The 22,876-nt window shown below is 49.7% G+C and overlaps 3 protein-coding genes across 3 annotated transcripts in view; all 3 read right to left on the reverse strand.

Moving 5' to 3' along the window:
- HINT2 (histidine triad nucleotide binding protein 2) overlaps positions 1-22,876 on the reverse strand; it is a 283,598-nt gene that overhangs the window by 48,480 nt on the left and 212,242 nt on the right. The gene's annotated exons all lie outside the window — the stretch shown is intronic.
- Positions 2,478-3,639, reverse strand: LOC129650230 (olfactory receptor 13C7-like). Its single transcript, XM_055578502.1, has one exon. It carries the CDS (start codon positions 3,459-3,461, stop codon positions 2,478-2,480), a length of 984 nt encoding a protein of 327 aa, XP_055434477.1. The 5' UTR covers positions 3,462-3,639.
- Positions 15,140-16,467, reverse strand: LOC129650231 (olfactory receptor 2S2-like). Its single transcript, XM_055578503.1, has one exon. The coding sequence runs from the start codon at positions 16,261-16,263 to the stop codon at positions 15,280-15,282; it is 984 nt and encodes a 327-aa protein (XP_055434478.1). The 5' UTR covers positions 16,264-16,467; the 3' UTR covers positions 15,140-15,279.

Consider the following 22,876-nt stretch of genomic DNA (forward strand, 5'->3'; position numbering starts at 1 on the left):
GGTGTCCTCTCTGGTCAGAAGTGTCCATATCCCATACATCCCCTGAGATTTCATCCCCCATCTGATCCCCAGCCAGTAAAGTTTTCAGAACACTAGTATAGTGCCTAGCCTGGTGTGTGATAAGTGTCCAATATATGTTAGCTAAAGATCCAGAGGTGTTTGGACATGAGAGGCAACAGCAAGGGGGAGACAGAGGGGCAGAAAGACTGATATTAATGGGGAACTGTGTCTGGAAGGTGTCTGTGGGTGGAGTGGGGTGGAGATAAGCAGCCAGTGATGAGGTTGGGCAGGTAGATGGGATCTGGCTTTTATCCTAGGAGAGATGGGTAATGGTGTCATTGGAGGGGTTTAAGCAGATGAGTAGCATAATCAGATTGGTGTGGTTTTCTGTTTTCTTTTTTCAGACAGGTTTTTTTTTTTTTTTTTTTTTTTTTTTTTTTTTAAAGTAGTGCAGAGGATGGATTTTAGAGAGTTTGGCACAACTGTTGCACACTCAGAGAGAGAAGGTGATGGTGGCGTTGGAGGAAGGAGAGGACTGACCCGGGAGCAGCTGTGAGGTGGATGCTCTGGGCCGTGGTGTTGGATCAGATGTGTGGGGCAGTGAGGGTGAGAGGACACCTCTGATGACTGCCTGGTGTCTGGCTGGGTGACTTGGGGTGTTGGTGCTGTTTCCTGAGAGGGTGACAGACCTTTGAGGGCAGAGGGATGAGTTCAGCTGTGGGTAGTTTAAGTGTGAGGTGCCTTTGGGGAGGGGAAGGGCCAGCAGGAAGACCTTGCTGGACAGAGCGGTTGAACCAGGTCTGGAACCCTGGTCTCCTGGCTCCCCAAATGGGGATTGTTTGCTGTATCCTGACTTGTTTTGGTGACTTCCTGGAAGGCAGGGCCATGGCCACGAGATACTGCTGCTCCCCACTCGTGTCCGTCCACATGTTCAGACTAAGCTCCTGACGGCCTGGAGCAGCACAGGATCCAGTCCCCAGGTGTGACAAGTGACGGCTTCTGAGTGACAGTTCAGTTCAGTAACCCTCTGTTGGGAAAGCTCTGTGTGAGCTGAGGAGACAGGTCCCCACAGAGTCCTGCCCTTGAGGCTCCCATGATATGTTATGAAATATCATGGATGCAAAGGAGACAGGGATAGATACCAAGGGAAAGGTTCCAACAAAGTGCTGCGTGATGCAAAGGAAAGAACCCCTTTAAAGGGCCAGGAAAGGCTATGTCAGAGAGACGGTGTCTAAGCTGCCTTGAAAAAAAAGTCCCAGGTCTCCCCAGAGAACAGCATGAGCAACAAACCAAGATGCGACACCTTATAGACACTAGCGAGGGGTCGACTGTGTAACAGGTGAATGGAATATCGGGCTGACAGGGTGGAGAACCTGATTTTCGAGTTCTGAGGACTCAGCTGAAGAATGTGGTCTTCCTTCTGTGGTAAGGGGGAGGCATCATAGGTTCTTGGGTGGTGAATCAGCCAGGATCTGGCCAAAGGAGCAGGACCAGCGTGAGTGATGTAAGGCTTTGTTGTGGAGAACAGAGCTGTCATTTGTGGGAGCTGCAGGAGAAGCCTCTGCCGCGCTCGGCCTCTGCGTTTGGTGTCAGGTCTGAAGCTGCTCTCGGGTGGCGTGAAGGGGCAGGTGGGGACAGACCAGCGCCCAGGAGGACACGCTGGAACCCGTGTCTGGCCCTCGCTGCCTTGGACTGAGTGACACTGCTGACCCCAGGAGGAGCTGGCGCTCTCTGATTGGAGCTCCCTTCGCTCGGGCCGCAGAGCAGCTGCAGGTGGCCTGGCAGGAGCCCGAGGGGCTGCACTGACAGCAAGCGAGGGCTCCACCACCTCAGCGCGGCCTTGCCTCTGCCTTTCCATCTCTTCCAGATTCTCTTGTGCTCAACCCGAACCCAGACCTTGAGAGCAAAGAAAGCTCTGTGAGGCCTGGATCTGACCTAGTTAGAATGCCCCAGTCCAGAGTCTCCATGCACCTGCTTAACAGCACTCTCTGGGGTGATTAACTTGACAGCAGCCAGTGAGGGACAACTGTCAGAAAATGGAAGCTGTAGAAATCTCTAGTAGCTCCTGGGTGAACTGTAGGGTTTGGGGTCCTCACCAGCCCCTTCAGGAATTCCTCAGTCCTCCCCCTCCTTCCAGATGTGGGGTAGGTGGGCATCCCCTTCCCTTGTGATCCTCCCTGACCTGTGCCTTGCATTGGCCTATGTGGTGGAAGTGGAAGTAACACCTCACTTCTGAGTGGAAGCTTTAAGAATCCTCACAGGCTTTGTCATTTTCCACTTCCTTTTTGCCATTTGGACCAGTAATGTGGTAGCTATTTTATCACCCTAAGGCCCAAAGGATGAAGAAGATGAGTTAGATCCCCCAACCAACCTCGGAGGACCTGCAGCGTAAGCGAGAAGAAAAACATTTGTGGTTTTAAGCCACTGAAATTTTGAAGTCATGACCACAGTGTAACTAGCCTGTCCCGCCTGAGGACTTAGAGAACAACAGGAAAGGGGGCCATCTTCCTGGAGAGGAGATCTCCCCTCAGCAGAGCTATGGTGGCAGCTTTCACTTCTGCGTTCCTTAGGCTGTAGATGATGGGGTTCAGCGACGGGGTCACGACCCCGTAGAACAATGCAAGGAGCTTATCCAAGTAGAGGTCCTTGGCCTTGGGCTTGAAGTACATGAAGGAGATAGTCCCATAGAAAATCACCACCACTGTGAGGTGGGCAGAGCAGTTAGAGAAGGCTTTGTGCCGGCCGGCAGCAGAGGGCACCCTCAGGATGGCAGTGAGGATGAACACGTAGGACAGGAAGATGAGCAGCAGCGGGGCCAGCGTCAAGACAGCTGAAGCCACCATTATTAGCAGTGCATTGAGAGAGATGTCCCCACAGGCTAGTTTCAGCACCGCCAAGATCTCACAGAAGAAGTGGTTGATGATATTGTGGCCACAGAAGGGGAGGCTCCAGGTGAGAATGGATTGGAGAAGGGAGTTGGCAAAGGCTGCCCCCCAGCTCAGTGCCACCATCCACGTGCACGTCTGCCGGTTCATGAGCTCTGAGTAGCGAAGCGGCTGGCAGATGGCCACGTACCGGTCACACGCCATCATGGCCAGGAGCACACACTCCGTGGAGCCCAGCGCCAGGGTCAGGTACATCTGCAGGGCACAGCCAGGGAAGGAGATTGTGCTTTGGGTTTCCAGGAAGTTGACCAGCATGAGAGGCACGAAGGAGGATGTGCCAGAGATGTCCATGAGGGCGAGGTTGCTGAGGAAGAAGTACATGGGGGTGTGCAGGCGGGGGTCCAGCATGTTCAGCCCAATGAGGAGGGCATTCCCCAGCACATTCACAGAGTAGATGCCCAGGCAGAGCACAAACAGGACCATCTCTAGGTTGTGGTGGTCATGTAGCCCCAGCAGGACAAACTCTGTCATGACCGTCTGGTTTGCCCCATTTGTCTCACTCTCCATCCATCTCATTCTCCCTCTTTTCCCATCTGCACCATGAAGGTGTTGGATTAAGCACCAGTGGGCCTGGGAGCCAAGCAACCTGGATAAGTGACCTGGGGCGGGTCAGCCCTGCCTCTGGAACTCAGTTTCCCATCATTAAAATGAGAGAGTAGACTTCAGGTCTGCAAGCCAGCTCCCTCAATTCTGTGGTTCTGGTGTAACTGACAGGAGATGGGGTCCATTCTAATCACCTAGTCTCTTCTCTCTTTTCCCCAGGAGGGCTCTGTGGAGACAATAGAATGGGATTCAAGTTCCCCATACTCCTTTTGAATCTACAGTGTTTTTGGGTGTTAAGAGGAAGCACATTTACTGGGTTATGACTTCATGTGACTGAATGATGCCCATAGGATTTCAGATTCATTCACTCACTGAAGATTTGTTGAGTGCCTACCTTGCGTTGGGTGTTGTTTAGATGTTGGGCTATAGCTGCTGCTGCGAAGTCACTTCAGTCGTGTCCGACTCTCTGTGATCCCACAGACGGCAGCCACCAGGCTCCCCCGTCCCTGGGATTCTCCAGGCAGGAACACTGGAGTGGGTTGCCATTTCTTTCTCCAATGCATGAAAGTGAAAAGTGAAAGGGAAGTCGCTCAGTCGTGTCCAACTCTTAGTGACCCCATGGACTGCAGCCTACCAAGCTCCAGCATCCATGGGATTTTCCAGACAAAGTATGGAGTGGGGTGCCATTGCCTTCTCCTGGGCTATAGCAGTAAGAAAAATTCGTGGACAAAAAGATGCCACAATTGTAACAAGTGCTGCTCCTCTTTCTCAAATTAAGTGGGATGAACTTGGGAACGCAGGTGCGTGATGAGTGATGGTCACCTCATTCCTTTGGGCATAAAGGTTGAACATTTCTACTGCATAGGATGTACAAGCCTTATTCTGGTATCCCTCCTTAAGATCAGACACCATGCATTGATTTTTAAAAGAATATACAAGAATATACATATCTCAATAGAGCCACAGGTCACAACATTTAACCCTGGTCCTAAAAGCCGAGTGAGTCTCCTCTTGGCTTCCATATAGCTTTTTAGGATAAATGATATTGACAATAATATCACACAGAAGGGAAGGGCAGGTTCTAGTCTGGCAGAGGTGTCCTGGGTCACTGACCCTCTCTATAAAGGGAGGGTGGGAAGAGACCACAGTCTTTGCCCAGGAGTCTCCATGTCTTTTCTGAGCTGGTCTCAGCCCCTTGGGAAATGCCAGTGACAGGAGGGAGCCAAGTGTCAAGTGTTAGATGGAAAGCTGTCTTGTGGCCCCTGTGATCCCTGGACTGAGGGACAAATAGGAGCTGATGCGAAACTTTAACTTGTCAGAAGATCAAATCACCCCTCCCTCAGTCCCTTCAGAGCTACACTGCCTATGAGGCCAGGTTCCTGTAAGCACTAGAGTCCTACTGTTCTTAGTGCTGGATCTTTTCCCGTCGTGTGTGTGCTCATTCAGTCGTGTCCGGCTCCTTGTGACCCCGTGGACTGTAGCCCACCAAGCTCCTCTGTCCATGGGATTTTCCGGGCAAGAATACTGGAGCAGGTTGCCATTTCCTACTCCAGCTCCCCTTCATTCCTCTTGCTCAATTGCATCTATCATCATAGGGGCCAAAGGACTCACCCTCTTCTGAATAAACCACGTCTTTTCCCAGAGCTACATCTTTGCCCAAGAAGTTCCCTTCTGTAGGCAGGTCCTCCGTCTCTTACCCAGTGGAGGTGCTGCTTCTCCTCTTCAGAGCACGGTTCATCTCTTCTCCTCTCCCTCTTGAGCCCTGCCGAGTTACCTCTCCCTTCTTCCTCCCACGGCCCTTGGCCATCATCTTTGTTCCTGTGCTACACACCTGTCTCCTCTGCCCAACTTGAGAGCAGACTCAGTCACATTCCTTCCAGCATCTCATATAGTGAGTGCTGCCAAGGGCAGTCCCTCAACACATAGTCCACACATGATTCAAAAACTCAGCATTGCATAACAGGTTCAGCACTAACCAGATGTGTGATGTTGACCAAGTCACTTGGGCTTTGAGACTCAGTTTCCTTTTGAAAAATGAGGATTCTGTGCAGTCCAGATGGGACTCACAGAGGAAAGGTCTGATGAGTCTCCTAGCAATGCTGCAGATCAGAGACTACACCTTCAACCATGGGCTCATGCCGGATCTATCTCCCTGCCTCCCAGACAAGACCTCCAACATCTGTCATGACGCCCTTCTGCCCAGAGCCTGTGCTGTTTTTTCCTCTCCAACCTAAATCGAGATCTTTGTTAAGGGAGTTTATGAAACATACCAGGGTAGTTGATTAACCTGGGTCAGTCATTAACCATAAATCTAATCCGTGTAAACATTTTAAGGTAGGGATTCTCTTGCTGAAGTTTGGCACAAAGGTAAATAACTGCCCGAGTGTGGTGGCTTATTCATTCAGTCATTCAGGAAATTATTATTGAGCACCTACTATGTGCTGGGTGCTGGGAACACAGAAGAGGCAGATGTGCCTTCTGCCCTCACAAATGTACAGTCCTCAGTGTTTACAGGCATCCCCTTGTCTGTTGGTGACCTTGGTCATATCCCTCTCTCTGGGCTTTAGAAACTTCTAGATTTTCTTTGAATCTGGCATATAAAGACAAAATAAAACTTGAGGTCAGGAAAGCAGAAGTTAAAAGGAAGCATCTCTCCTAGGTCATGACTTCATGTGGCTGGATTAAGGCTGCAGCTTAATTTAAGATTTCATTATAAGAACTTGGTGTTTATTGGGTGTGTTGCTACAGAAAGAACTGCTGCTGCTGCTGCTGCTAAGTCGCTTCAGTCATGTCTGCCTCTGTGCGACCCCACAGACGGCAGCCCACCAGGCTCTGCCAGCCTTGGGATTCTCCAGGGAAGAACACTGGAGTAGGTTGCCATTTCCTTCTTCAGTGCATGAAAGTGAAAAGTGAAAGTGAAGTCGCTCACTCATGTCCGACTCTTCGAGACCCCATGGACTGCAGCCCGCCAGGCTCCCCTGTCCATGGGATTTTCCAGCCAAGAGTATTGGAGTGGGTTGCCATTGCCTTCTCCGACAGAAGGAACTGCTGCTGCTGCTAAGTCATTTCAGTCGTGTCCAACTCTGTGACCCCATAGACAGCAGCCCACCAGGCTCCTCCGTCCCTGGGATTCTCCAGGCAAGAACACTGGAGTGGGTTTCCATTTCCTTCTCCAATACATGAAAGTGAAAAGTGAAAGGGAAGTCTCTCAGTTGTGTCTGACTCCCTGACCCCATGGACTGCAGCTCACCAGGCTCCCCAGTCCATGGGATTTTCCAGGCAAGAGTACTGGAGTGAGTTGCCATTGTCTTCTCTGACAGAAAGAACTGGCAACCTCCAATTTGACCCTGGATACAGGTGTGGGGAGAGTTTTCAGGCAGATAAAAGGTGGGATACCACCTGACTCTGCTTTTCTCTTCCCCACCCTTGTCTCCATCAGAAAGACCAGGTGGGAATGGCATGGACATCAGAGGGCTTTGTCCTCAGCCTCTGGCCTGTGCCTGCCCTCACCTGCTACACATCCCTTTGTGCTGGCCTGCTCCAGCCTCAGCAGACCACTCCCTGCTGGTGGACAAACCGCACAGGCTCCTGTCCCCTCCCTTTTCTCCTGCTTTCCTCTGGCTGGAGCACCTTTCTCTCTATACTCATCCTCCAAGGCTCAACTCACACCCACCTCCTCCCTGGCGCTGCCCTCTCAGACGTCTCCACAGCACTGGCCATCCTGACACCGTGATGCTCACACAGCCATTAGCACATTTGGTTTGTTGTGTGTGTCGTTCCCTCTCACACAATAGACTGCGAGCCACGGAAATCAAAGGGCTGAGTCCTATTTACCCCCAACCTATCCAGTGCCTGACACAGGAGCTGCTGTTTGAGACCCTGAGCTTTCCTTCTGATAAAATCCTGATCCCAGATTTCTTACCTTCAGATCACCCTCCTTTCCTTTTCCCCACATGCACACGCAGGATGTGATTGCTGGGAGGACTAAAACAACCTTTCATTAGTGCAGGTTCCCACAGCACGATTGCCAGGATACACCCCATTTCAGAGCCCAGGATGTCCATGTGGAGGTCACAGGGTCACAACCATGGGGGTGCCATCTGCTGCATGCTAGAACTTCTCTCTGAAGTGCTGAATGAGGAGAGCAGTGGGTTTCCTTGCAATGTAAGTCTTATCAGAACACATTCATTCAGAAATTAGGAACAGCCCATGAGGCAATGGGCTTATGACCCCAAAGAAATGAGATACTGTGTTTAGGAAATACCATGCTTCCAGGTTACTGACAGCTTGGGCAACATGGGCTCAGTCTGGGACCACAGAGAGCAGCTCTAGTTCATTTAGTCCATCAGTTGAGATAAACTGAGTTTTGCCTATATTCAAAACGGATGACCAACAAGGACATATTGCACAGTACATGGAATTCTGTTCGATGTTATGCGACAGCCTGGATGACAGGAAGGGGTTGGGGGTGAATGGCTACATGTGTATTTATGGCCGAGTCACTTCCCTGTTCACCTGAAACTGCCACAGTATTGTTTATCGGCTACACCCCAATACAGAAGTTTAAGGTCTGAAAATAAAAATAGATTTTACAGTGGAGAAAAAAAAGATGAGCAGAGTTTTCCTAGAGTAACACACAACCTCATGATTTTAGTGACTTACCAGGACGGAGGTTTAGTTCTCAGCCTTTGTAGCATTGCAGGTTTTCAGGGGGCTCTGTTCCAGGTTGTCATCCTCAGAGACCCTGGCTCCACCCTCTGGGGCATCACCAGTTCTCACAGCTGGGGAAGAACACAGCAGAACATCTCACACCAGCAGATCACTGCGCCGACCCAGAAGCGAGATGCGTCCCGTCTGTCCACAGCCCACTTTTCCATGTAATCCTACCGCACGCCCAGAGGACAACCAGACACACTGCAGGGCGTTTGGGCATGATGGTGTTTTGCACCAGACTCAGGAAACTACTCTTGCATCTGTCTGCCAGGTCTTACACTCCATCATTTCCTGGATAATCAGGTTTACAGAGTGATAGGATATTGAGTGTCTCTGAGAGTCACTCATTCTCTCCCCAGTTTTACTCCTCCTGAGAGGCAGAGTGATGCCATGGAAGGAGCCCTGGCCTGGGAGTGAGGATCCAGGTTTGATTCTTGCCCTTGTTCCCTTTTTCCTGTTTGACCTTGGTTGAGTTGGTTGAGTTTCTCTTTATGTGAAATGCAGCCATTCTACATATATGATCTCTGGTACTGTGTACCATCTCCAAAACATTCCCTCATCTTTCTAGGAACTTCAACCCAGGTAAATATCATGTCAGGTTTGTTGGCTGGGAAATCTATATTGAACAATTTAATTCTAATTTTAAGCTTCAGACATGATTTTAAAAGGAAGGTGAGGGGCACAGAAGAAGCAGCTCCTGTTACAATGTCCCAGAAGTGCCCATATGTGGATTCCTATGTCACTCCTCCTCACTGTGATGGCAGAGCCAGTGAGTGTGGGCTTTGGAGTCAGACCGCCAAGCCCAAGTCTGAGTTCTGCCATGTGCTAATGGTGTTCACAGCCTCAGCCTCCTTACCTGTAGAAATAAGAGTAGCATTTTCTCATGGTATGATTTTGAAGATCCAGTGAAAGGTCTTAGCAAAGAACTTGGCACAGGGTGAGTGTTCAGTAATCCCAGAGATGCGGGAGCCTGTTGGGCTGCCATCTCTGGGGTCACACAGAGTCGGACACAACTGAAGTGACTTAGCAGCAGCAGCAGCAGCAGTAGATATTATAGTATCATTATGTTGCCTTCTCCAAGCAAATATTCTGGTTTCTCTATGTTTAGAAAAGATTTTATGAGAATAGTCAACATGCTAGATGGATTCTCCTTGACTCCTACCTGTTGGCCCAGTGACCTTGGTATCAGCAGGTGGCTGAGCAGATGACAGGTGTGGTGACCCAAGGCATGGGAGAGCAGAGTGAGGGAGCGCTGAGTTCATTACCAGCAGACACCCTGTGCTGGGGTGGGCCAGGATAGCAGCCCCGAACCCCCAAGGCCCAGTCTCCTGGTCCCCTGCCACGTAGACATCTCTCCTGCTCCCTGCCCTCAGGGACCTCGCAGTCCCTGCCCAATTTAAAGTTCAGACTCTGCAATGACACAGGTTTGCAGACTTGGCATGATGGGGCTTCAGAGACCCTAGGTTTCCTGTGATGCCCCAGAAGGGCCTGGCTGGGTGAGGTGGGCACAGGAGAGACCCTGGATGGGAATCTGAAGACCGGGTCTCACTGCAGCCCTGCTCCTTGGACCTGAGATTCAGGGGCTGTGACCCTGTGTCCTTCAGGTGGGGGTCCTGGACTATGAAATGGAGTGTGTCCTCGCAAGAGTGCTGTGGGAACCTGTACTCATGAAAGGTTGTTGTTATAGTTTAGTTGCTACGTTGTGTCTGAGTCTTATAGGACCCATGGACTAGCCCACCAGGCTACTCTGTCCATGGGATTTCCTCCACAGAAATACTGGATTGAGTTGCCACTTCCTTCTCCAGGGGATCTTCCCAATCCAGGGATTGAATCTGTGTCTCCTTTATTTGCAGGTGGGTTCTTTACCACTGAGCCCCCAGGGAAGGTTAAGGAAAGTGAATTGCTATACGGGGTGAGGCCTGGACACTTGTGACAGATGTGGAGTCAGGGGTTTAGCTGGTTGTGTGAGTTTCTGCAGGTCCGCTTTTCTGTTTCCCTTCCCACGCCATTCTCTTTCCTTCACAAGAAACAATGACAACTTGACACAGCTCAGGGACTAAAGAATAGCCTTAAACAACACAGCAGCAGTTGCAGATTTTCCCGTTATACTATGATTTGTCTCTTGGAATATTTTTCAAGAGCACAGGTCAAAATAAAATATTGGAAGATTGTCACCACTTATTCTCCAGGTGCTCAGGACTGGGGCTGTCTTGCCACCCTGTGGATGCCCCAAACAAGCTCTCTCCAGTCCTCCCACCTCCTCTAACCTGCTTGTCTCATCTTGCCCATCTCTGAGAGTGTCTCTCACGGTGGTGCGATATCCACCCAAACAACCCAGAAGCTCAAGCACCAAACCACAGTCTCCTCCTTCCTCAGTCATCTCTGCCATCAGCCCAATGTCCCCAAGAGGTCTCATCTCCACCCTCTCTGCTGACGGTCCATCTGGGTCAGGCTCCATGGGTGCTTCCTCACTTCCTGCCCTTGGGCATGGGCCCACCTCCTCTGTGCTCTATTTGGAGCTATGTGATCTTCCATTTCTCAAAAATAATACTGTCTTTTAAGTTCAAAGTCATGTTCATTTTAGAAGTATTGAACAATGTTGGAAAGAATAATTAAGAAAACAGTATTTATCTGTAATGCCATCTCCCAGAGGAAATAATTGTCAGCTAATATTTTGTCCCAGTTTTCTAGGATTTTCTATATATATACTTATTCATATATCCTAAGAAAAATACCTTAAAATTAGGATTATACTGAGTACAAAGTTACATGTACTAGTTTTTTCTATTAATTACAGTGTGACCATTTCAAATTATCAAATAGGCTTCAGAAAGTAAGATTTCTATGTCTCTTTCACAGTCGACCATTGGGCTCCATCAGGATTTATTTCAACATTCCGCTATGGTTGCCCTTTAAGAGTTACCAATTTTTGTTACCACAAATAACTCAGTGACTAACATCCATGTATATGCTTTACATAAATCTTTGCACCTCTAGTAATTTTCTCAAAGTAACTCCTAGAAGTAAAGGTGTCAGGTCAAAAGGTATGAAATTTAAAATCTCTTGATTCATACCCATAATTTAAATAGCTGGGATTCAGGACACAGTCAGCAGAGCACAGAAGGCCCTGAAGAGGGAGACAGAGCTGAGAGAGACCCCGCCCAGGAAGGAAGGATCAGAAGGGGCTTTCTGGAAGGGGGCTGGGGTGGAGGCATTGAGTGAGGATTGAATGCGTGGTCATAATGCTACGATGCTGGGGGACTGGTCTCTGTGGTCCCCAGTGTCCATATTGCATTCCTCACCTGTGATTTCCATCACCCCATCTGATCCCCAGCCGGGAAAGCTCTCAGAACTCTAGCATAGTGCCTAGCCTGGCGTGTGATGAGTGTCTAGTATATGTTACCTAAAGGTTCAGAGGTGTTTGGACATGAGAGACAACAGCAAGGGGGAGACAGAAGCATAGGAAAGACTGATATTCACGAGGGAACTGTGTCTGGAATGTGTGTGTGGGTGGAGTGGGGTGGAGATAAGCAGCCAGTGATGAGGTTGGGCAGGTAGATGGGATCTGGCTTTTATCCTAGGAGAGATGATCAATGGTGACATTTGAGGGATTTAAGCAGATGAGTAGTAATATTGGATTGGTGTGGTTTTTTGGTTTCTTTTCTCAGACAGGTTTCTTTTCTTTTTTTTTTTTTTTAGTTATTTCAGAGGATGGATGTTAGAGTCTGGCATAGCTGTTGCACTATCTGAGAGAGAGAGGTGGTGATAGGGGCATGAGAGGAAGGAGAGGACTGACCAGGAGCTGCTGTGAGGTGGAGGCTCTGGGCTGTGGTGATGGATTGGATGTGTGGGGTGGTGAGTGTGAGATATATACACCTCTGATGACTGCCCGGTGTCTGGCTGGGTGATGAGGGAGTGCTGGTGCTGTTCCCTGAGAGGGTGACAGACCTTTGGGGACAGAGGGATGAGTCCAGCTGTGGGTAGTTTAAGTGTGAGGTGCCTTGGTGGTTCCTGGAGGGGAAGGGCCAGCAGGAAGACCTTGACAGGGAGAGCAGCTGAACCAGGTCTGGAACCCTGGTCTCCTGGCTCCACAAATGGTGGTTCTTTGCTATCTCCTGACTTGTTTCGGTGACTTCCTGGAAGGCAGGGCCGTGGCCATGAGATACAGCTGCTCCCCACTCGTGTCCATCCACATGTTTAGACTAAGCCCCTGACTGCCTGGAGCAGCACAGGATCCAGTCCCCAGGTGTGACAAGTGACGGCTTCTGAGTGACAGTTCAGTTCAGTAACCCTCTATTGGGAAAGCTCTGTGTGAGCTGAGGAGACAGGACCCAACAGAGTCCTGCCCTCGTAGTACTCACATTGTTGTGAAATATCATGGATGCAAAGGAGACAGGGATAGATACCAAGGGAAAGGTTCCAACAAAGTGCTGTGGGACGCAAAGGAGAGAACACCTTTCAAGGGCCAGGAAATGCTGTTTCAGAGAGATGGTGTCTAAGCTGCCTTGAAAAGAGTCCCAGGTCTCCCCAGAGAACAGCATGAGCAACAAACCAAAATGCGACACCTTATAGACACTAGTGAGGGGTCGACTGTGTGAGAGGTGAAGGAATATCGGGCTGAAAGGGTGGAGAGCCTGGTTTTTGAGTTTTGAAGAATCAGCTGAAGAATGTGGTCTTCCTGCTCTGATGATGGGGAGCATACATATGTTCTTGAGTGGCAAATCAGACAGGATCTGGCCAAAGAGGCAGGACCAGTGTGAGTGATGTAAGGCTTTGTTGTGGAGAACAGCGCTTTCATTTGTGGGAGCTGTTGGAGAAGCCTGTGCCACGCTCGGCCTCTGCACTTGGTGTTGCGTCTGAAGCTGCTCTTGGGTGGCATAAAGGGGCAGATGAGGACAGACCAGCACCCAGGAGAACATGCTGGAACCCGTGTCTGGCCTTCACTGCCTCGGACTCAGTGACATCGTGACCCCAGGAGGAGCTGGCACTCTCTGCATTGGAGCTCCCTTCGCTCGGGCCGCAGAGCAGCTGCAGGTGGCCTGGCAGGAGCCCGAGGGGCTGCACTGACAGCAAGTGAGGGCTCCACCACCTCAGCGCGGCCTTGCCTCTTCTTTCCATCTCTTCCAGATTCTCTCGTGCTCAACCTGAACCCAGAACCTGAGAGCAAAGGAAGCTCTTGGAGGGCCGGTGGAAATCTAGCTGGATACTCCAGTCCAGAGTCACACAGGCCAGCTAACCAGTGCCTCCTGGGTTGATTAACCTGGAAGCAGCCAGTGAGGCACAGCTGGCCAGAGAATGGAAGCTCTAGAAACCTCTAGTAGCTCCTGGGTTGGCTGTAGGATAATGACATTGTCACCAGGCTCTTCAGGAATTCCTCAGCCCTCCCCCTCCTTCCAGATGTGGGGTAGGTGGGCAACCCCAACCCTTGGTGTCAGCGCTGGCCTGTACCTCACATTGGGCAATGAAGTGGAGTGGAAGGAAGAGGTCATTTCTGAGTGGAAGCTGCAAGAATCCACAGAGGCTCTGTCATCTTCTCTTCTTCTTTTGCCATTTGACCAGCAGTGTGCCATATGGCAGATGCTTTGTCATCTTGAGGCCCACAGGATGAAAAAGATGAAGTCGATCCCCCATCTAAACTCTGATGGAGCTGCAGCAAAAGCAAGAAAAAGGACCTTTGTGTTTTTAAGCCTCTGCAGTTATGAACTCACACCACAGTGTAACTAGTTCCCCAGGTGGTGCTAGTGGTAAAGAATCCCCCTGCAATACAGGACACATAAGAGATCCTGGTTCGATACCTGGGTCAGAAATATCCGCTGGAGTATTCTTGCCTGGAGAATGCCATGGAGAAAGAAGCCTGGCAGACTAGTCCATAGGTTCCCAAAGATTTGGACAGAACTAAATCAAGACCTTCTGGATCATTGAAAAATCAAGTTTCCAGAAAGCCATCTATTTCTGCTTCATTGACTATGCCAAAGCCTTTGACTGTGTGAATCACAATAAACTGTGGAAAATTCTGAAAGAGATGGGAATCCCAGACCACTTGACCTGCCTCTTGAGAAACCTATATGCAGGTCAGGAAGCAACAGTTAGAACTGGACATGGAACAACAGACTGGTTCCAAATAGGAATAGGAGTACGTCAAGGCTGTATATTGTCACCCTGCTCCTTTAACTTATATATACAGAGTACGTCATGAGAAACGCTGGGCTGGAGGAAGCACAATCTGGAATCAAATTTGCTGGGAGAAATCTCAATAACCTCAGATATGCAGATGACACCACCCTTATGGCAGAAAGTGAAGAGGAACTAAAAAGCCTCTTGATGAAAGTGAAAGATGAGAGTGAAAGAGTTGGCTTAAAGCTCAACATTCAGAAAACAAAGATCATGGCATTTGTCCCATCACTTCATGGGAAATAGATGGGGAAACAGTGGAAATTGTGGCAGACTTTTTTTTTGGGGGGCTCGAAAGTCACTGCAGATGGTCATTACAGCCATGAAATTAAAAGACGCTTACTCCTTGGAAGGAAAGTTATATCCAACCTAGATAGCCTATTCAAAAGCAGGGACATTACTATGCCAACAAAGGTTCATCTAGAGAAGGCTATGGTTTTCCAGTAGTCATGTATGGATGTGAGAGTTGGACTGTGAAGAAAGCTGAGCACCAAAGAATTAATGCTTTTGAACTGTGGTTTGGAGGAGACTCTTGAGAGTCCCTTGGACTGCAGGGAGATCCGAACAGTCCATTCTAAAGGAGATCAGTCCTGGGTGTTCTTTGGAAGGAAGGATGCTAAAGCTGAAACTAGAGTACTTTGGCCACCTCATGCGAAGAGTTGACCCATTGGAAAAGACTCTGATGCTAGGAGGGATTGGGGGCAGAAGGAGAAGGGGACGACAGAGGATCAGATGGCTGCATGGCATCACTGACTCGATGGATGTGAGTTTGAGTGAACTCCAGGAGTTGGTGTTGGACAGGGAGGCCTGGTGTGCTGCAATTCATTGGGTCGCAAAGAGTCGGACATGACTGAGTGACTGAACTGAACTGAAAGCAACTCAGCACACACACACCTGCCTGATGGTCTTAGAGAACAACAGGAAAGCCGGACATTTTCCTGGAGAGGAGATCTCCCCTCAACAGAGCTATGGTGGCAGCTTTCACTTCTGCATTCCTTAGGCTGTAGATGATGGGATTCAGCGAGGGGGTCACGACCCCATAGAACAATGCAATAAGCTTATCCAAGTTGAGTTCCTTGGCTTTGGGCTTGAAGTACATGAAGGAGAGAGTTCCATAGAAAATCACCACCACTGTGAGGTGGGCAGAGCAGGTAGAGAAGGCTTTGTGCCGGCCGGCAGCAGAGGGCACCCTCAGGATGGCAGTGAGGATGAACACGTAGGACAGGAAGATGAGCAGCAGCGGGGGCAGCGTCAAGACCGCTGAAGCCACCATTAATAGCAGTGCATTTAGAGAGATGTCCCCACAGGCGAGTTTCAGCACTGCCAAGATCTCACAGAAGAAGTGGTTGATGATATTGTGGCCACAGAAGGGGAGGCTCCAGGTGAGTTTGGAATGGAGAAGAGAGTTGGCAAAGCCTGCCCCCCAGCTCAGCGCCGCCATCCACATGCTCGTGTGCCAACACATGAGCTCTGAGTAGCGAAGCGGCTGGCAGATGGCCACGTACCGGTCACACGCCATCATGGCCAGGAGCACACACTCCGTGGAGCCCAGTGCCAGGGTCAGATACATCTGCAGGGCACAGCCAGGGAAGGAGATGGTGCTTTGGGCTCCCAGGAAGTTGACCAGCATGAGAGGCACGAAGGAGGATGTGCCAGAGATGTCCATGAGGGCGAGGTTGCTGAGGAAGAAGTACATGGGGGTGTGCAGGCGGGGGTCCAGCATGTTCAGCCCGATGAGGAGGGCATTCCCCAGCACATTCACAGAGTAGATGCCCAGGCAGAGCACAAACAGGACCATCTCTAGGTTGTGGTGGTCATGTAGCCCCAGCAGGACAAACTCTGTCACGACCGTCTGGTTTGCCCCATTTGTCTCACTCTCCATCCATCTCATTCTCCCTCTTTTCCCATCTGCACCATGAAGGTGTTGGATTAAGCACCAGTAGGCCTGGGAGCCAAGCAACGTGGATGTGTGACCTGGGGTGGGTCAGCCCTGCCTCTGGAACTCAGTTTCCCATCATTACAAGGAGAGAGTGGACTTCAGGTCTGCAAGCCAGCCCCCTCAGTTCTGTGGTTCTGGTGTAACTTACAGGAGATGCGGTCCATTCTAATCACCTAGGCTCTTCTCTCTTTTCCCCAGGAGGGCTCTGTGGAGACAATAGAATGGGATTCAAGTTCCCCATACTCTTTTTGAATCTACAGTGTTTTTGGGTGTTAAGAGGAAGCACATTTATGGGTTATGACTTCATGTGACTGAATGATGCCCATAGGATTTCAGATTCATTCACTCACTGAAGATTTGTTGAGTGCCTACCTTGCATGGGGTGTTGTTTAGATGCTGGGCTATAGCAGTAAGAAAATTACGTGGACAAAAAGATGCCACAATTGTAACAAGTGCTGCTCCTCTTTCTCAAATTAAGTGGGATGAACTTGGGAACACAGGTGGGTGATGAGTGATGGTCACCTCATTCCTTTGGGCATAAAGGTTGAACATTTCTACTGCATAGGATGTACAAGCCTTATTCTGGTATCCCTCCTTAAGATCAGACACCATGCATTGATTTTTAAAAGAATATACTAGAATGTACATATCCCAATAGAGCCACAGGTCACAACATTTAACCCTGGTCCTAAAAGCCGAGTGAGTCTCCTCTTGGCTTCCATATAGCTTTTTAGGATAAATGATATTGACAATAATATTACACAGAAGGGAAGGGCAGGTTCTAGTCTGGCAGAGGTGTCCTGGGTCACTGACCCTCTCTATAAAGGGAGGGTGGGAAGAGACCACAGTCTTTGCCCAGGAGTCTCCATGTGTCTTCTGAGCTGGTTTCAGCCCCTTGGGAAATGCCAGTGACAAGAAGGAGCCAAGTGTCAAGTGTTAGATGGAAAGCTGTCTTGTGGCCCCTGTGATCCCTGGTCTGAGGGACAAATAGGAGCTGATGCGAAACTTTAACTTGTCAGAAGATCAAATCATCCCTCCCTCAGTCCCTTCAGAGCTACTCTGCCTGTGAGGCCAGGTTCCTGTAAGCACTAGAGTCCTACTGTTCTTAGTGCTGGATCTTTTCCCGTCGTGTGTATGCTCAGTCATTCAGTCGGGTCCGACTCCTTGTGACCCCGTGGACTGTAGCCCACCAAGTTCCTCTGTCTATGGGATTTTCCAGGCAAGAATACTGGGGCAGGTTGCCATTTCCTACTCCAGGTCCCCTCCTCTTGGTCAATGGCATCTATCATCATAGGGGACGGTGGGCTCTCCCTCTTCTGAATAAACCATGTCTTTTCCCAGAGCTACAGCTTTGCCCAAGAAGTTCCCTTCTGTAGGCAGGTCCTCCATCTCTTACCCAGTGGAGGTGCTGCTTCTCCTCTTCAGAGCACGGTTCATCTCTTCTCCTCTCCCTCTTGAGCCCTGCCGAGTTACCTCTCCCTTCTTCCTCCCACGGCCCTTGGCCATCGTCTTTGTTCCTGTGCTACACACCTGTCTCCTCTGCCCCACTTGAGAGCAGACTCGGTCATGTTCCTTCCAGCATCTCATATAGTGAGTGCTGCCAAGGGCAGTCCCTCAACACATAGTCCACACATGATTCAAAAACTCAGCATTGCATAACAGGTTCAGCACTAACCAGATGTGTGATGTTGACCAAGTCACTTGGGCTTTGAGACTCAGTTTCCTTTTGAAAAATGGCGATTCTGTGCAGTCCAGATGAGACTCACAGAGAAAGGTCTGATGAGATTCCTAGCAATGCTGCAGATCAGAGACTACACCTTCAACCATGGGCACATGCTGGGTCTGTCTCCCTGCCTCCCAGACAAGACCCCCAACATCTGTCATGACGCCCTTCTGCCCAGAGCCTGTGCTGTTTTTTCCTCTCCAACCTAAATCAAGATCATTGTTAAGGGAGTTTATGAAACTCCCTTATGAAACAAGGGTAGTTGATTAACCTGGGTCAGTCATTAACCATAAATCTAATCCGTGTAAACATTTTAAGGTAGGGATTCTCTTGCTGAAGTTTGGCACAAAGGTAAATAACTGCCCGAGTGTGATGGCTTATTCATTCAGTCATTCAGGAAATTATTATTGAGCACCTACTATGTGCTGGGTGCTGGGAACACAGAAGAGGCAGATGTGCCTTCTGCCCTCACAAATGTACAGTCCTCAGTGTTTACAGGCATCCCCTTGTCTGTTGGTGACCTTGGTCATATCTCTCTCTCTGGGCTTTAGAAACTTCTAGATTTTCTTTGAATCTGGCATATAAAGACAAAATAAAACTTGAGGTCAGGAAAGCAGAAGTTAAAAGGAAGCATCTCTCCTAGGTCATGACTTCATGTGGCTGGATTAAGCCTGCAGCTTAATTTAAGATTTCATTATAAGAACTTGGTGTTTATTGGGTGTGTTGCTACAGAAAGAACTGCTGCTGCTGCTGCTAAGTCGCTTCAGTCATGTCCAACTCTGTGGGACCCCAGAGACGGCAGCTTACCAGGCTCCGCCAGCCTTGGGATTCTCCAGGCAACAACACTGGAGTAGGTTGCCATTTCCTTCTCCAGTGCATGAAAGTGAAAAGTGAAAGTGAAGTCGCTCACTCATGTCCGACTCTTCGAGACCCCTTGGACTGCAGCCCACCAGGCTCCCCTGTCCATGGGATTTTCCAGGCAAGAGTACTGGAGTGGGTCGCCATTGCCTTCTCCGACAGAAAGAACTGCTGCTGCTAAGTCACTTCAGTCGTGTCCGACTCTGTGTGAACCCATAGACGACAGCCCACCAGGCTCCTCCGTCCCTGGGATTCTCCAGGCAAGAACACTGGAGTGGGTTTCCATTTCCTTCTCCAATACATGAAAGTGAAAAGTGAAAGGGAAGTCTCTCAGTTGTGTCTGACTCTGCGACCCCATGGACTGCAGCTCACCAGGCTCCCCAGTCCATGGGATTTTCCAGGCAAGAGTACTGGAGTGAGTTGCCATTGCCTTCTCTGACAGAAAGAACTGGCAACCTCCAATTTGACCCTGGATACAGGTGTGGGGAGAGTTTTCAGGCAGATAAAAGGTGGGATACCACCTGACTCTGCTTTTCTCTTCCCCACCCTTGTCTCCATCAGAAAGACCAGGTGGGAATGGCATGGACATCAGAGGGCTTTGTCCTCAGCCTCTGGCCTGTGCCTGCCCTCAGCTCCTATACATCCCTTTGTGCTGGCCTGCTCCAGCCTCAGCAGACCACTCCCTGCTGGTGGACAAACCGCACAGGCTCCTGTCCCCTCCCTTTTCTCCTGCTTTCCTCTGGCTGGAGCACCCTTTCTCCCCCACCCATCTTCCAAGGCTCAGCTCACACCCACCTCCTCCCTGGCGCTGCCCTCTCAGACGTCTCCACAGCACTGGCCGTCCTGACACCGTGATGCTCACACAGCCGTTAGCACATTTGGTTTTGTGTGTGTGTCGTTCCCTCTCACACAATAGACTGCGAGCCACGGAAATCAAAGGGCTGAGTCCAGTTAACCCCCAACTTCTCCAGCGCCCCACACAGGAGCTGCTGTTTGAAATCTTGTGCTTTCCTTCTGATAAAATCCTGATCCCAGATTTCTTACCTTCAGATCACCCTCCTTTCCTTTTCCCCACATGCACACGCAGGATGTGATTGCTGGGAGGACTAAAACAACAACCTTTCATGAGTGCAGGTTCGCACAGCATGATTGCCAGGATACACTCCATTTCAGGGCCTAGGATGCCCAAGTGGAAGTCCCAGGGTCACAGCCATGGGGGTGCCATCTCCTGCATGGAAGAACTTCTCTCTGAATAGCTGAACGAGGAGAGCAGTGGGTTTCCTTACAATTTAAGAGTCTTATCAGAACGCATTCATTCAGAAATTAGGAACAGCCCATGAGGCAATGGGCTTATGACCCCAAAGAAATGGGATATTGTGTTTAGGAAATACCATGCTTCCAGGTTACTGACAGCTTGGGCAATATGGGCTCAGTCAGGGACCACAGAGAACAGCTCTAGTTCATTTAGTCCATCAGTTGAGATAAACTGAGTTTTGCCTATATTCAAAATGGATAACCAACAAGGACATATTGCACAGTACATGGAACTCTATTCCATGTTATGCGACAGCCTGGATGACAGGAAGGGGTTGGGGATGAATGGCTACATATGTATCTATGGCTGAGTCACTTCCCTGTTCACGTGAAACTGCCACAGTATTGTTTATCGGCTACACCCCAATACAGAAGTTTAAGGTCTGAAAATAAAATAAGATTTTACAGTGGAGAAAAAAAAGATGAGCAGAGTTTTCCTAGAGTAACACACAACCTCATGATTTTAGTGACTTACCAGGATGGAGGTTTAGTTCTCAGCCTTTGTAGCATTGCAGGTTTTCAGGGGCTCTGTTCCAGGTTGTCATCCTCAGAGACCCTGGCTCCACCCTCTGGGGCATCACCAGTTCTCACAGCTGGGGAAGAACACAGCAGAACATCTCACACCAGCAGATCACTGTGCCGACCCAGAAGCGAGATGCGTCCCGTCTGTCCACAGCCCACTGCCCCGTGTAAGCCTACTGCACGCCCAGAGGATGACCAGACACACTGCAGGGTGTTTGGGCACGATGGTGTTTTGCACCAGACTCAGGAAACTACTCTTGCATCTGTCTGCCAGGTCTTACACTCCATCATTTCCTGGATAATCAGGTTTACAGAGTGATAGGATATTGAGTGTCTCTGAGAGTCACTCATTCTCTCCCCAGTTTTACTCCTCCTGAGAGGCAGGGTGATGCCATGGAAGGAGCCCTGGCTGGGAGTGAGGATCCAGGTTTGATTCTTGCCCTTGTTCCCTTTTCCCTGTTTGACCTTGGTTCAGTTTCTCCTTATGTGATTTGGAGCCATTCAATATATATGATCTCTGGTACTCTGTACCATCTCCAAAACATTCCCTCATCTTTCTAGGAACTTCAACCCAGGTAAATATGTCAGGCTCGTTGGCTGGTAAATCTAGATTGAACAATTTAATACTAATTTTAAGCTTCAGACATGATTTTAAAAGGAAGGTGAGGGGCACAAGAAGAAGCTCCTGTTACAATGTCCCATAAGTGCCCATATGTGGATTCCTATGTCACTCCTCCTCACTGTGATGGCAGAGCCGGTGAGTGTGGGCTTTGGAGTCAGACCGCCAAGCCCAAGTCTGAGATCTTCCAGTTACCACGGCTTTCTCAGCCTCAGCCTCCTTCCTGTAGAAATAAGAGTAGCATTTTCTCATGGGATGATTTTGAGGATCCAGTGAAAGGTCTTAGCACGGAACTTGGCACAGGATGAGTGTTCAGTAAATACTAGTGGATATTATAGTATCATTATGTTCCCTTCTCCAAGCAGATATTCTGGTTTCTCTATGTTTAGAAAAGATTTCATGAGAATAGTCAACATGCTAGATGGATTCTCCTTGCCTCCTACCTGTTGCCCAGTGACCTTGGTATCAGCAGGTGGCTGAGCAGATGACAGGAGTGGTGACCCAAGGCATGGGAGAGCAGAGTGAGGGAGCGCTGAGTTCATTACCAGCAGACACACTGTGCTGGGGTGGGCCAGGATCGAGGCCTAGAGCCCCCAAGGCCCTACCTCCTAGTTCCCTGCAGCGTAGACATCTCTCCTGCTCCCTGCCCTCAGGGACCTTGCTGTCCCTGCCCAATTTAAAGTTCAGACTCTGCAATGACACAGGTTTGCAGACTTGGCATGATGGGGCTTCAGAGACCCTAGGTTACTTGTGGTGCCCCAGAAGGGCCTGGCTGGGTGAGGTGGGCACAGGAGAGACCCTGGACGGGAATCTGAAGACCGGGTATCACTGCAGCCCTGCTTCTTGGACCTGAGGCTCAGGGGCTGTGACCCTGTGTCCTTCAGGTGGGCATCCTGGACTTTGAAATAGAGTGTGTTCTCGCAAGAGTGCTGTGGGAAACTGCACTCATGAAAGGTTGTTGTTATAGTTTAGTTGCTAAGTTGTGTCTGACTCTTATGAGACCCATGGACAGTAGCCCACCAGGCTATCTGTCCATGGGATTTCCTCCACAGAAATACTGGATTGAGTTGCCACTTCCTTCTCCAGGGGATCTTCCTAATCCAGGGGTGGAATCTGTGTCTTCTGCATTGGCAGGCATGTTCTTTACCACTGAGCCCCCAGGGAAGGTTAAGGAAAGTGAATTGCTGTACAGGGTGAGGCCTGGACACTTGCAACAGACGTGGAGTCAGGGTTTTAGCTGGTTGTGTGAGTTTCTGCAGGTCCACTTTTCAGTTTCCCTTCCCATGCCATTCTCTTTCCTTCACCAGAAACAATGACAACTTGACACAGCTCAGGGATTAAAGAATAGCCTTAAACAACACAGCTGCAGTTGCAAATTTCCCCATTATACTATGATTTGTCTCTTGGAGTATTTTTTCAAGAGTACAGGTCAAAATAAAATATTGGAAGATTGCCACCACTTATTCTCCAGGTGCTCAGGACTGGGGCCATCTTGCCACCCTGTGGATGCCCCAAACAAGCTCTCTCCA

The sequence above is a fragment of the Bubalus kerabau genome, chromosome 4, assembly GCF_029407905.1.
Source record: "Bubalus kerabau isolate K-KA32 ecotype Philippines breed swamp buffalo chromosome 4, PCC_UOA_SB_1v2, whole genome shotgun sequence".
NCBI lineage: Eukaryota > Metazoa > Chordata > Mammalia > Artiodactyla > Bovidae > Bubalus > Bubalus kerabau.